The sequence below is a fragment of the Nothobranchius furzeri genome, chromosome 16, assembly GCF_043380555.1.
Source record: "Nothobranchius furzeri strain GRZ-AD chromosome 16, NfurGRZ-RIMD1, whole genome shotgun sequence".
Classification (NCBI taxonomy): domain Eukaryota; kingdom Metazoa; phylum Chordata; class Actinopteri; order Cyprinodontiformes; family Nothobranchiidae; genus Nothobranchius; species Nothobranchius furzeri.
In genome coordinates, this window is record NC_091756.1 from 35,400,866 (window position 1) to 35,416,103 (window position 15,238).

The window sequence follows — 15,238 nt, forward strand, 5'->3', positions numbered from 1 at the left end:
ACCACTTATGAATGACCAAAGGCTCTCTGATGCTGCCTCTGTTTGGTGGAAAAGTGGCACTATTCATTTGTTGAAACAGGCTACTGAAATAAATGAACTTTTGCGTGATAATTTTTCGACTTTCTTCTGTAAATGCACTAAATGGAATCCCAGGCACAGAACATTTAAAAAAATTGCCTACTTGACTAAATGTAACCATTTCATAAACCTGTTCTACAGTGTATTCACGTGATCATCTATCGTCCTATTAATGGTTATTGATCATGGAGAGCTTTTAACCAAATATGAACATTTGCATTTGTGTAATGTGAATAAAAACAGAGAATGAGTCAACTGAAGAGCTTTATTTACTGCTGTAGGAAGTTCACATTAAGTATAGAACAGTATATATGTTAGTCTACATGAACATTCAGTGTTGTTTAAATCTCTACAAGTACATCCCAGTGCATCAGTCCTGTGACCACTAACTTAGATATAGGGAGTTTACTATAGATTCACCTCCTTGTCCCCTTCCGTTGCTTTAATCCCATTTTACAAGAAAACTCAGAACATGGTCGCTGAAGTACATTACAACTTTTCACCTTCAACTGGGTTATTTGTTCAAAGTGTTATTTTTGTCTGTACACAGACTCAAATAATCTGCCCATAGCAAAAGTTTAGTTGTAGCATCAGAAAAGCAAAATAAAATGGGATTGAAAGTTTAAACTTTGAAACAAAACTATTTTTCTGTATTTAAAACTAAAAATGAGATGAGAAAAGTCTCACGTTCTGAGTCTCTCGGGTCGAAGTGATGAATTATTTAAAGTCGTAAACGATGCTGGTGAAAAACTGAAGTCAATCAGGAAACAGGGAAGCTACTTTAACCTATAATGACCTAAACAGCAACAGTGTTTTTGAACATGGTCAGATGCTACAGCTAATGATAGCAATCACAAAAATAAATACTGCTGCTAAATTAGTTCAACTGTGGATGTTTTCAGATATTTGGACAGCCAAGTACACAACAAGATGCTTTAGCTTGGAAGAAAAACCAGAGGGGCTGTTACACATTATGGGAAAAGGGACCCATCTTCTTACATTAATAACATTGTAATTGGTAATGTTCTGAAATTGACATCTCATTTTTGTTTTTGGAAACTTTCATGAATGTTACTAACAGCTAGTGCAGAGATGGTGCTTGTTTCGACTCTTGAACGCCACTGTACGTAGGTCCAAAATGTTTGTCTTGTTTTAATATTTTTATAGTAAAAAAAAATACTCAGATCACAGTGATTCCCAGTAAAGATTATATGTCTGCTAATGGTTAAAGCCTGACAGGTCATTTCTATTCACAAGTAAAACTAAACACTTTCTGCTTCATACATTTCTCAAAACTACTTTCAGGTTGGTCTTCTTAATGGCACTCAGCTAAACCAGATAGAGGGTATTTTGTGAATTTCCTCAGTGTGGCACAAAATTCTCTTCCCAGCAATTTTTATTTTACATTAAAGTAGGATAGCAGTGATAGAGTTACAGAGCCCTGTTTACATATTTACTATACAGTGGTTCCTTAGGCTTTAACGAAAATAAAATATGTAAAAGGACTAATTATTTACATGTAAATTAATGTTTTTAAAGAAGACATTCTCACAAATACACTAAAAATACACAAAACAAATGCACAACATTAGAATACACCTGAAATCATTCCCAGGCACTTGTGATGCGAAAAAGTTTTTAAAATGAACTGGTTACACATGTAAGTACAGAAAGAAATGTAATACCATTGAAATATGTTGTTTAGAAGTTATAATACAACAGTGATCAGAGAGTAGTAAGAATACCTTCATGTATAGTAACACTAAAGCACTAGGGTTAGTGACAGTCTGTGCTTCTTGTCTGGGTTTAACTCAGTTAGCCCAAATGTTTCATCCTTCAAATATTGTCCGTGCTACGGACACAAAGTAGGTCCAAATTCTTTTGTAAAGAACAAAAAATTAAGAAAGATAGAATGTTGAAATTCCACTGATGTTTTACACAACATTTACCAAACATCTCTCCCCCTGCCTGTTCTTTATTCAGTTCTTCTGTACGAAGTAGGGATGCACCGATACCAGGATTGGGTATTTTTCTGACACCGTTTTTTGGCGCATTCATATTCGTAAAAGCATTCCAATACCAAATCTAATTTATTTATAAAGCACTAATAAAAAAAACAACATGTACCAAAGTGCTGTACAATAGAAATATACATAAAAAAGATACGAAGATATCGATACCACTTTACATGCTGTTCGCCTCTCAGCTGAGCATCCAGGTGGTTAGAGGAAGCAAGTTATGGTGTTCAGATGAAGAGCTAGCAGCCCACAGTATGCAAAACATCCTGGATTCAAATTTGTTCATTTTCTTTAGGTTTTAAAAAAGAACAAACTCCACCTGAGAAAACTGAAGCTAAGCAAGAGCAACAAAACCTGCAGTTTCCCCCTCATCCACTACGGGCTGGCTCCAGAAAGAAGCAAGTTTCTGTTTTTGTATTTAGCTTTTGTCCAAAGCAACTTACAGCTGATAATCAAGCCAGCAGGTTGCCCTTGAGGAACGTAACATCCAAGTTGTGCATGGATGTTTTCAAGCTGCTTCTGTGTTGGATGAAAGCAGCTACAATGCGGTGCGTGTGGATTGAGAAGTGCTTGTGAAGAAGATGGGGCAACGTTGTTTATCCAGACCTGCTTTGGGTTTAAGAAATCTGATGTTGAGCAGAAAATCTTCCTCAGTAACATATTCTGGTCGGATCTGCGTTATTAGCTTGTTAACACTAATTACCTTAAATGCAGTTCATTTCACACGATTAACACACAGTCATCTCCTGTGATTTAGTTAGAACAAGTTTTGCAGTTTCAGCTGTTTTTCCCATTTATTAACAAAGCACAAGTCTAAAGCTGCGCATCTCTCTCCGTGCTGGTCTGGGCATTGCTTAATAAAAGGCAAAGAAATTGGAAACCTCTCTGATCTTACCTCACTGTTCTCAACAAAAACACAGCAAAGCATCATTTTTTTCCACTGTGATTCACTGCTGAAGCAACTTAACTTATATGAGCAAAAGTCAACGATGAAAACCGAATCAGAAAGCACGAAGAAGTGCTATTTCTGTTTTAAATTTATCATTTCAGTTCAAACTATTCAGAATTTTGTCTTTTCATCAAATTTATTTTGTATTTGATTTAAAATCTCTTATTTTTTATTCATTTAATGAGAAAGTTTGTGTTGCATAGAAAGAATCATAAAATAAAATTGTTTAAGATGTTTAGCATTTTTTAAATATGTTTAAATGTTCTATGGTATTTAGTAGAAGTATTTGTTCCGGTGTCATTTTGACACGTATAAACAGAGGAAAAGGATATATTGCAATTTTTTTTTACCGCATATGCTTCAACAAATATCATGATATAGACATAGGCCACATCGCCCATTCCTAATTGAAATCATGAATACTTGACTGACAGGAAGTAGATTAGCCATCAGCACTAGCGGCTTGCCCTCTGCATGCTCCAGGGAAGGCCTCCGCCTCACATTAAAGTGTTACAGACTAGAAGGAAGAGAGTAGCAGAGGTACTCAATCACGTTTTTTCTGGCTAATAGGGCCCATTAACCTCCGTTAGCTTTGGTTAACTCATAGCTAAATCGAGTTTAATGGGTGTCCATCATCTTCACCCACCCTCACAGCCCCACTCTTAGCTCTATTTTTGTATTTTTAATGAGTGACAAGACACAGCCAAGATGGCAATAGAGAGAACCACCTACTGGGCTTTAATTCAGCTTTTCAGAAACATGGTGGGTTTGTCCATTAAATATATGGCCAATGGTTTTAACCATCAATTAAAATCCTAAATGCATCATTATTATGAGATTTTTTACTCGAGTATTCTAAATTTTCTGGAGTTACATAATAAATGGCCAAACCTGCACCTACAACTTGAATAAAACGTAGACAAATAATTTTTAATCTACATTGGCTGTTCAAACAAAACAGTCAAATTATCTCATTTATGGGTTTTTTAAATATCAAATAACTAAATGCACGTAGAAGGGAAATGTATATTTGAACACATGGCAATAAGGCGAAGATGTGTTTTTTTATCATCACCAGTCTACACCTAGAAAAACTATTTAGAATATTTGGTAAAAATAAAAAAAATCTCATTCATTTAAATGGAGAAATGGAACTTAAAACTTCCACTGCAGCCATCCACTAGAGGGTGCTTTGGTACTGTTGTCTCTAATTCAGCTTTACACTGAGTTTTTATATATGATGTCTTCCTGTACTCAGGGAAGTTATTAGCTCAGGACATTATTAAACACTTAAAGGAAATAGTTTAGCCTTAGTTCCACTTTCTAGAGGTCTGGATCAGACATGGGATCGTAGCAGCAGCCTTGATGGTCAGCCTTGAGGAAGCATTTCAAAGTGGAAAGCAAAAGGACTTTCATTAGTACTTATACTCTGTGTGGCAAGTACTTGTAATGTGGTATCAGTGCATCCCAAGCAAGAAGGATTGTCATCCACAGGAATGAACAAAGCATCTAAAATTCCTGAGAAGTTGAGCAAAACACAAATATGAATGTTTTTGTAGCTCTGGGTCCTAAATGTGTGTGTGTGTGTGTGTGTGTGTGTGTGTGTGTGTGTGTGTGTGTGTGTGTGTGTGTGTGTGTGTGTGTGTGTGTGTGTGCGTGCGTGCGTGTGTGTCTGTGTGTGTGTGTGAGTGTGTGTGTGTGAAAGCAAAAGAAACATGTTTTTAGACATCAAAGGTAACCGTTGTACATAACATCATTACAAATAACGACAAACATTGTATGGTCCATCACGAGAGTGCCCTATATCATTTATACGGCAGGATCTAAAGTATTCTGTTCCCTCATCGGTGACTAAGAATGAACACATGAGCTCTGTCCTGGTTTAGGTACATCACATACATGCATGGCTACAGAATCTAGGTCTTTACATATCTATGCCTACGCTGTGTGTGTAACTGTTCGCCATCTACATATAGTTTATGTTACAGAGTCCCTACCCTCTACTAGGTATGAAGGAGTCTGTGTGTTCTGCAGCTATGCTGGAGTCATGTTGCCTTGGTCAGTGACCTACAGACCCACACACCACTAACATTCTTCCAGCACTTGCTTGAAAAAGAAAAGTGTCAGCAAAACACACCTAACACGTCTTCATCTAACAAATATTTAAAACAAAAGGATGATCATTGCCTGATTTTGTGTGAAGGAAGAGGTTCGTTTGAAAGGAGTCCACGAGCACTTCCTCAAGGTGTCACATTTGCACAGATCTACAGACTCCAACGTGGGAAGGCCTCATCTGGGAGTGGTAATGGACACAAACCATTTGTCAAGCTAAATTGAAAAAGTACGACGTGGCATCTAAATAATTTCACTTGACAGGTACGGTCCAAGAACACTTCCACTTCTTTAGTAACAGATTTCGAGGGACAAAACTGCAAAGGCCACAGAGACTCCACAGGTTTCGTAATGGAGACAGTAATGACATGAGTGAATTAGAGAGAAAGATCTTCACAGCATCTTCAGTTTACAGCACACCGCTGCTCCATTTGGTTAGTTTATTCAGAGCTACATGTCACAAAGTGGAAAAGCAGAAAATGGAATCATTCTAGGGTTAAGTTAATAGCTTTCCACTTGTTTTATAAGCTGTGTGGATTTAAACACATTAAATCTACAAGCCCATTGTAGCAGTTATCTAAAAGTTATGGCTTATATCCCTTTACTTTACAATGGACTGTTATTTTTTACATTTTCGTCTTGAGTATTTCAGCCATTTAAAGGGCCAGCATTCTGACTAGTGGCTTCATTAAGCAGTTGCAGCATAAATTACATGGAATAACATTAGCCAAGTAGTAATATTATAATATTAAGGTTCAGGTGTTACATTTTTGCTCACAGTACAGCCTTAAAGTCAGACCACAGATGTAGCAGTAGGCTTTGTAGCACCCGGGCTCAGTACCAAGCTCTGGGCCACGTCATCACGGTTGATCTTACGTAGCGCCGTGCACAGTGCATCAATGCTGGCACAGTCCTTGCTCGCCCAGTCAGACAGGAGAGCTCGGACAGGATTGTCCTCCTGCTGGAAGGTTGCAATACGCTCCTCCTCGTACCCAAGGAGGCCTGCAAGGTTGCACCAGTCGCTGTCCTGCAAGTGGCTGGAGTTGTCTACTTCATTTCCCCTGAAAAGCAGCTTCTCTACTTTCTCTCTGGTGTGGAGAGGAAGGAGCAAACATGGCTCTTCATCGATGGTCACAACTGTGGAGGAAAATTCAAGCTGTTTAATTTTATTTGAATAAGTTTTACTGGAAAATTGGTTAAGATTTCTACTCTATATAAAGTCAACAAAGGTAGTAGGAGGGTATGGGAAATTCCCTTTTCTGGTTAACCATTTCTTAAAGATGTTAAACAATAATCTAATCAATAAAATTGCAGTGGTCTCTAGTAGGAATGAATGTCTTGTAAGCACCCAGAAGCGCCTGTATTAGTACGGAGGAGTCTGCTGGAGAAGAGAGTGGCAGAACACGGCAGGATTTTCTGATATTTGGGCATCTTACCTCAGATTGGATAACAGCAATGCAGCAATACCACTGACTCAATTTGCTTTGCAACACTGACGTTTTATCTGCACAAATAATACAAGCCTTGAGGTGCTCCTGCCATGTGGTGGAGATGCTAATGCTAACAGTTAGCATCTGCAAGCCAAGACATTCTCTGCTGTTTGCTGGAAACTAAACCAACAACAGCCTTAAACGTTCTGAGTCAACACGGGTGAGTCCATGAATGTTAAGTGGCAGTGCGACGTAGATCTGTCAGGATTTTCTAATCCTAGAGTTTCACCGTCTATTTTCTATCAGACGCTAATGCAGCAGAAAGGTGTAGGAGACTATTTTCATGTTCAGACAGAAAATAACTGTGAGTGACTATGGTGGCGCGCTGGAAGTAGACTGCCTGCAGGTGGGCTGCATCAATCATCACACCTCCAACTCTACACGTACAGGTGGCAGCGGAGGAGGAGGAGTTCTGACAAACAGAGAAAGCAGTCAGGAAGAGAGAACGACTCGCATCCGACTGCCTGCGAGTGACAAGCGTTGCAGTTAATAAAAGATTCTCAAAATCATCTGACGGTGTGTGGGTGTGTCTGGCTCTTACCGTAGCGAGGAATCACGTTCCACACCTTTAGAGCAGGGGTACGTAGTAACTTAAAATGCATGTATTAGACCACCTGAACCTGTTTTATGAGTTAAAGTAGAAATCTCCCCTGGCCCCTATAGCAAACTGAATTTACACAAACCAAAAACGTTGACAAGTATAGTTGAGTATAATAATAATAATAATAATAATAATAATAATAATAATAATAATAATAATAATAATAATAATAATAATAATAATAATAATAATACATATAATTTGTAATGCACTTTATATTTCAGCAATCTCATATTGCTACAAAATAGCCAGATTCATAAAAGACCAAAAATACTATTTTAAAAGTTAGTACTTAGAAAAAGTCTTCCTTAAAACAATAAGTTTTACTTTTTATTAGCGCTGCCAAGTATGGTGGGGCACCACCAAAAAGAGACCGGAAGACATAGCAAATAATTTAAAATTTAGCCCGAAAACTTACAGGAAGCCAATGTTATGAGGCCATCACAGGAGTGATGTGTGCCGACTTCCTCGTCCCTGTCAGAAATCTGGCTACAGAGTTATGTACCAAGTGAAGACGTCTCAGTGCTGCCTTATTAAGTCGTTTTCATGACTTGTTCACACTAAATGCCAGCTGTTACCATTCACTTACATTGTTTATGCTAACTCGAGACAGCGTGGGCTTGATTTTGGTTACCCGTCACAGGTTAAAGAAGCAGGCTCGTAAAACCATGTTAATGTGAGCTTCCAATTTGAGTTCTGCATCCAGCCTCACCCCCAGGCTGGTGACAACTGACTTCTGCTAGGGTGAGAGAGCATCTAAATCGGAAGCTGAAAGCCAAAATAAGTACAGAAGGAGCAGACTCCTGTTCTGCCCATTACTTCTAAAATCAACAGTTTCAGCCAAGTGAGATACTGGCTTTCATAAAGAAGTTTCAAAATCACACGATAAGAAGATTTTTCAGGTCTTCAATACAAAAATAAATTCACGATTTTAGTTCATGTAGCTCTCTGTGGAAAAGCTGCAGATGAATCGTGAAAGGCTTTAAGTGACAGGATAGAGCTATCAAACACAAGGCTTTTATTTCTGAGGTTTTCACTTCTGAATATTTTTAAAACATATTTGAATGGACCACTTGCCCCAGGATTTCAGGAAGAATGTGGGAAAATCCCAGGACAATAATCAAAAGCCTGTTAGCTGTCACAAAAACAAGTTAATAGTTGCTAAAAGAGGGCTGTGAAGTACTGAACACACAAAATTGCACTCCAGGCAGCTTCCATTGTTTGTTGTTTTAAAACATGTGCACTAGTAGCCTTACATAAACCTGTGCTAATTTAGTTTTTGCTGATTACAAACATTATTACCACAAGTTCCACAAAATCAGTGATAACATCACCAATCCAGTAGGCTGATTTAAAGGTCACATAATGACTGCTTTGCACTAGTTTACTTCCTTTATTATTTTATGAGGAGTTGTGGTTTGAAAAGACCTAAAACTGGTTTGATAGGATATTACGTAAACCCAGCTGGAGCACGTACTGTCATGACAAACAAACTCTTTAAGCCCTGTCAGCTTTGTAATCTTTGTTTGTTGATTTGCTACAGTAAGTTTCAACGGTTACAGTCTAGGTGGAGTCAATGGAGCAATCAGATGGTTCACCCCTGAGGGCGAATTCTTCTCATTCAAACCCATGTGGTGGGCTCACTTACATTCACGGAAAAAAAGGTCTCCTCTGAAGGATTTAGCAGATGATAAATAATGACTTTTGTGCTGGAAGCTCTTGGTATTATGGGAGTTAGTATGGGCGGTTGTGGGTATACCTGTTTGTGACTGAGTCTGGCCCTGCTGCTCCTGCAGACTTTGGCTGTCCACAGAAATGCCGCTGTCGCTGTGCAACTTCTCACCCTCATGTGACAGAGTCTGGTTCTGGTTGGCCGTGCAGTTGTTGGCTCCTTGTTTGTTCTGTTTACAGCTGTTCCACCTGAATAAAAACAATACATTATTTTAAATTCATCTTCATTTACCAAGGGTAACTTTAATTTGTTCCTTTTATAGGTGAGGTTTTTCACTATACACTAGGGGTGTAGCGGTTCACGGGGGAGTATTGAACCGTTTCGGTTCAGCCTGTTCGGTTCGGTCCACTTGCGTACCGTTTCGGTTCATTTTCCATTAAATAATGAATTTTTATTTGCGTGATTTAAGTGCAGCTGATAAAAGTTGGGTAGAGATTATTCTCTTGTTTTAATTTCAGATCTAGAAAACTACTTTAATTGAGGTTAGGTGTGTTGTTGTAAGCATGTGTAACTTTAATAATGTTGTTAAAATTCACCCTTAGGTTCTAAAGCTGTACTCCCTCTTTAAAGGGAAGTTTAGTCAGCTGCCATATTTCCCAGAGTTAGATAAGTGGAAAAAAGCTCTGTGAAACCAGCCCAGTCATTCTCCTAATCTGACAGTATTGCGTTAGCTTTGGCTTAGCATTAACAATGTAAGTGAATGGTAACAGCTAGCATTTCATGTGAAAAAGTCACACATTTCTCAATAATTATCCTAATTTTTATCGGTTATTTCAATAATAATATTAACTCCAAATGAAAGTAATAGGCAACATGAAGGAATTACAGTACAAGAGCAGATTTAGTCTTGGGACTACGTTGTGAAAAAGGTCCAGTGTAAGCCGCCACTGCAAGGTGCAAAAACATCATGCAGCAACCCCGAAAACACACCTGCTTCATCTGTCATGTAGTCTGCCATTTTTTGTTACTAGGCTGTTCCTTCAAAAATACTGTATGAGACTAGCCACGCATTTTTGTTCACAGGATTAGGTAGGTGTCTTTCGGTGCCGCTATGTCATGTCCTTTCAGCGGCGCCTTGTCGTAATGTCTAAATTGTCTAAATTGTCTAAATTCTAAATTTAAAGTCTAAAGTCTAAATTGTCTCCTGTATTTCCTCAGTCTGCCTTACTACTTATACTTATGATTAATGAGGTCACCATGAAACATTAGGTTCATTATTAAGTCATTTTCATGACATTTTCACATTAAATGCTAGCTGTTACCATTCACTTACACTGTTTATGCTAACAAACATTACCAATATCAATATAATATAATCGTGATTAAATTAGTCATTTACACCCCTAATGCTTACTAGGTCACTGGCAAACACACAGAGGTGATTGTAATTAGTAAGTTTCACCTTCCATTCAGTGTGAAACCTGTGGCTAGGAGTGAGCTGTCTTCAGAGTCTTGATGTTAAGGAGGTGTTTAGACAGCTGTTGAGCCATATAGATCACATATGATGAGGACAGCACATTAGGAAATGGAAAATATTTATTAAATATCAATTAGTCTCTAACAGCAGCTGAATCCCATTCTCTCTGAGATTATCCTGACAAATGCCCACAACATAGGGCAGATGTCTCCCTTAAAAGTTGTGCTTAACAAACTAAAATATCTCAAATACTTAACCTTGGATCTGTCATATTTTGACATTATGAGTGAAAGGAGAAGTAGCTGCAGAATGTGATGGATAATCTGTGTATGGTATGTAAAGGCTGTGTTATTAAGAGAGTAAAAACAAACACCGATAATTTCCAAAGTTACATTTTAAAGCAGCCTGCCACTAGAAGGCGGGCGATGTCCTTATGCTGATGTCCTGCACTAAAAAGCATTTTTTGGTTAAGTTCAGTCTAATAAATGTTTTTAAAATATTCATAAATATTACATACACATTTTGAATGGTGACCAGACAATGAATGTTTTTGAAAGAAATACATGAATCTAAAAGTGGGTATTTTGGTAAAGTAAATCTCCTTATTACAGATACTTTTTTACACGCAGGGATCAGTTAAAAACATGTAGGGCTAAATTCTAAAGTTTTAATCCTGTAACATGATTTTTGTCTACATTTGGTTGCATGTGCAGGAAAGAATAGCAGAATAACTCACAGGGCTTGGTGCTCCATTGAAAATGGATTAAAAAAAGTAAATATTTTTATTGTCCTGGATTTTAATTTGTCTTTAATTATTCATTTTTGATTGCATAAACTGGCCTCACAGAGGTCTAAACATGCTGTCCATGCAATTTTAATGGTAGAAGGAAAAAAGAGCTGTTTGGTAGAACATATGTGATCCAGAAAAGCAGATGGTTGTATTAAAAATGAAAATATGGAAAATATAATCTTTTGTTTTCAGATAAATATTTATGGCTTTTTATATAAAACCAAAATAAGTAATAAATGACCTGCACTTTATAGCAGTTTTCTGAGTCAGAGGATTCCAACAAGCTTTACTCTACAGTCAGTCATTCAACCATTCACAAACTAATTATAAAATATAGTGAAAAAGTTGTACTATAATCACTGCTTTAAGTTGGCCGATACGTATAAAACGCAGTACCGGCACTCCTAACTTTTACCTATCGGCATACTGATGCTTCTTCCTAGGGTAGGTGAGTACCAGTAGAGATTTCTGAAAAATATCTGTCTATCTTTAAATAAACATCAGCCGTCCACGATCCCTCCAGCGCTGACCCCCCACCCGATACGCAGAACACAAGCTCCGTGAGGGGCTGCATTTTGCACAAGAGGACACATTTTCTCCAAATGTGCAAAAGCGGTACTACTGCCGTGAGAAACGCAACACACAGCATCCTTAGCCACCGTCAGAACCAGGGCCGGATTATCATTGCAGGGGCCCCTGGGCACAATGGGCCCCTACACCTCCTCTTGTCTCCTTCCTCCTCTTGACTCCTGTCTCCTTACTCCTCTTTTTGTCTCCTCTTGTTGGTCTCATCTCTTGCCTTCAGAAAAACTGCTTTCTGGACTTTCTATTAGTAAATTCATTTACAATGTAATCAAAGTCCAGATTCCTTACAAGCTGAGATTCAATAGCCATCAGTGACAGTGCACTGAGGCGCTGTGAGTTAGTGTTGTTCTCAGTTCATTTTTTATTCTTGCCATTTATGAAAATGATCGTTCCCCATCAAAATTTGTAACTGGTAGCATTAGAAAAATCTGCAGGGCCACAAACACATTAGGGAAGACGGACTGTAGACTATTTTTTAGCCCGAAAATTATCCTAGTACTGCTTATATTAAATTATCTATGTGGACTCTCTGGGGATTATTTTGAGCGGAGAGGGGCAAAGCTCTGATTGTTGATGCGCTCCAGACAGATGCGTCCTGAGCACAGCCGCAGTAACATTATCAAAGTGTCGCCACCTCAAAAACAAATTTAACACGCAATCGTTTGTGTTGGCTAATATCCTTTCATGCTTTCTGTCCTTTATTTGTGCCCGATGCGTTTCGCTGCTGCGGAGTGAGTGCATCACCTGTTTCAGGACAGAAAAATAGTCAAATAAAAAACAAGTTCGTTTTTGTACCTGGTGTTTGCGACAAACAGACACCACTGAAGGTAATCAGAAGTGAGGAACAGAAAATGAAATGATTCTTTCAATGTTTAGGTCAGCAGGAACTCTGAGAGGCTGCAGGCACATCAGTGAGTTTGAGGCCGTTGTGCTGGGGGAAGGGGGAGAGAGCTGAAGCAGGGGAACAGTAAAGATGCAAAAACTACCATTGTTAAAAGAAATGTGTGTTAACTTAGAAAATGCGGGCGCAGTTTTAATTACTTGTTAACTTTTTTCTCCAACGTTAAGACTGCTGCACAAAAAAAAAAGACTGCTGCTCGCGTGGGCCCCCTTGTGGCTGTGGGCCCCTGGGCTATTGCCCAGTTTGCCCATATTATAATCCAGCCTTGGTCAGACCAGGAAAAGGAGATCTCAAAAAGAGACGAGTTATCCAACACTGTACATTCCTGCACTGACTAACAGCATGCAGCACCTGACCAACTAGTGGCTAAATGCACCAACAGACAGGTGGATCCATGAAGGTGAAGAGATGGCATCCAAACGTAGACATGAATCGGGAGTAGACTCAAGAAAGAAAAAGTCAAAACGACAGGAGGAGTGTGTTATTGAAAAAAATAAGAAAAACTTCCCAGCTGCTGCTAATCACGAGATGATGTGGACTAGAGAGTACATTTTACATTAGCTTGATTATCATCTAGTTTTACTAGATGCATAAACTTTCACCTCTGTCTTATATTGTCTTAGGTTTTATACATATACAGTACAGGCCAAAAGTTTGGACACACCTTCTCATTCAATGTGTTTTCTTCATGTTCATGACCATTTACATCGGTAGATTCTCACTGACGGCATCAAAACTCTGAATGAACACGTGGAGTAACCAGAAAAGGTGAAATAACTGAAAACATGTTTTATAGTCCATCTTCTTCAAAAAAGCCTTTGCTCTGATTAATGCTTTGCACACTTAGCATTCTCTTGATGAGCTTCAAGAGAACCTTCAACACTGTTGGAAAACCACTTCAGTTGACTACCTTTGTCAAATGATTTCTAGCCATAACAGGGTCCATGCTGAAGTTTGAACCAACCCTAGATAAGTTGCTTCTGCTGAGTGAAGTTTGTCAAACTGAGGCTCATCAATGGGACAAGACCACTTGAGAGGCCTGGGTAAGCTCAGCTCAGAAGTAGCACAGCATAAGACGATGATCGTCAGCAAAAGGCTTCTGCCATTGTTGAAATAGGTTATTCATTTGATCTGTGCCTACTAAGTTGTAAACCTAAATGTCATTAATGATATGCTTGTGAATGGGGAGGGCCACAAAATACACCCCGTACCCCCACCCACAATATTTTTCTAGTTTTTTTTTTCAACTGCAAGAACTGACTATAATAGATATGCATTCATGTTCAAATTTGACTAAAATGTCAGTTTCTGGCTCAGTAGATCCAATGATATTAAATGTCTCTTCGAGATAATACAAGATTAAAAATCCTACTTAAAATTGATCGTGTGCTCTCGAGGAACAATCCAGCCCACTCACTTCTTGAAGATTATGAAGGCCACCAGACCGACAACAACAGCTGCCAGGATGGAGCAGTAGATCGGGATGAGTTTATCGTTCAGGCCCTGGTAGAGTCGCTCCTGGGTGTCCCCATTAGTGGTGGAGGTTGTGCTCTCTGTGGGGCCCTTTGGTGGGGGGGAGACATCATCGGGGGTCGGTGAAAAATCATCAAGTGGAGGCAATGATGAGGGGGCTGTAAAACAGAATGGGGTTGTGAAGATATTTTTATTTTGAGCTGGCAGTTCAATTTATAATCTGGATATTCCCAGTTCATCATGTAAGGTGCTCCTTAGTTTTTATTTATTTTTTTTTTATGTTAAAATTTTCTCTCATCCAGCAAGGATGTTAGCAGCTCAGTAGCTTGGCCTAGCGTTGTTCTACGGTTAGCATTACCAGGGTTTATACACTGAAGAAGAAACAACTCTTTTATATTTTTATTGCCAGCACTGAAGTGGGTTGAAACATGCAGATGTAAGGAGGTGTGGCTTGTTTGTAATGAAATAAAATAGTATTTCTCAGAACCAATCATCTCACTTGCCTGTTCAAGACATAGAAAGCAGGTCTAAAGCCTACCAAAGAGTAATCTTGCCTTGGACACCAAATCACCTTTCTCAGTGGCTTAGTGGTAGAGTGTCCGCCCTGAAACTGGGAGATCAGGGGTTCGATTCCTGGTCGGGTCATTCCAAAGACTTTGAAAAAATGGGACCCAATACCTCCCTGCTTGACACTCAGCATTAAGGGGTTGGATTGGGGAGTTAAACCACCAAATAGTTCCCGAGTGCAGCTTGTCTGCAGCTCACCGCTCCCTCAGGGGATGGGTCAAATGCAGAGAATAAATTTCGCACACACACCTGTGTGTGTGACAACTAACGGGACTTTAACTTTAACTTTTAAATTGGGTAGCGCCGGCCCTGCCTGGTGCACTTGTTTCAGTATCTAGAACATTACCAGATCAGAGCAGAGCTTCAGACAGCAGGATTTGGAGTTTTACTTCCTGATATTTGGACATCTCATCTCTGATTGGCTAACAGCAATGTGACTCTACCACTAACTCTGTTTACTTTGCAACATTGATGTTTTATCTCCACAAATAACACCAGCCTGGAGGAGTTCTGCCATGTGGTGGA

General features: G+C 39.0%; 1 protein-coding gene across 2 annotated transcripts in view; it reads right to left on the minus strand.

Annotated features, from left to right (window-relative positions):
• Positions 1-329: 329 nt before the first annotated feature.
• The window catches only part of ngfrb (nerve growth factor receptor b), a 54,544-nt gene continuing 39,635 nt past the window's right edge, over positions 330-15,238 (minus strand). For both annotated transcript variants that reach the window (XM_015963187.3, XM_015963189.3), the window contains exons 5-7: positions 14,091-14,304; positions 9,008-9,168; positions 330-6,294 (exon numbers count right to left, since the gene is read on the minus strand). In XM_015963187.3, coding sequence (XP_015818673.1) covers positions 5,951-6,294; positions 9,008-9,168; positions 14,091-14,304 — 719 coding nt within the window. In that variant the 3' untranslated portion in view covers positions 330-5,950. The remainder of the gene's footprint in view (positions 6,295-9,007; positions 9,169-14,090; positions 14,305-15,238) is intronic.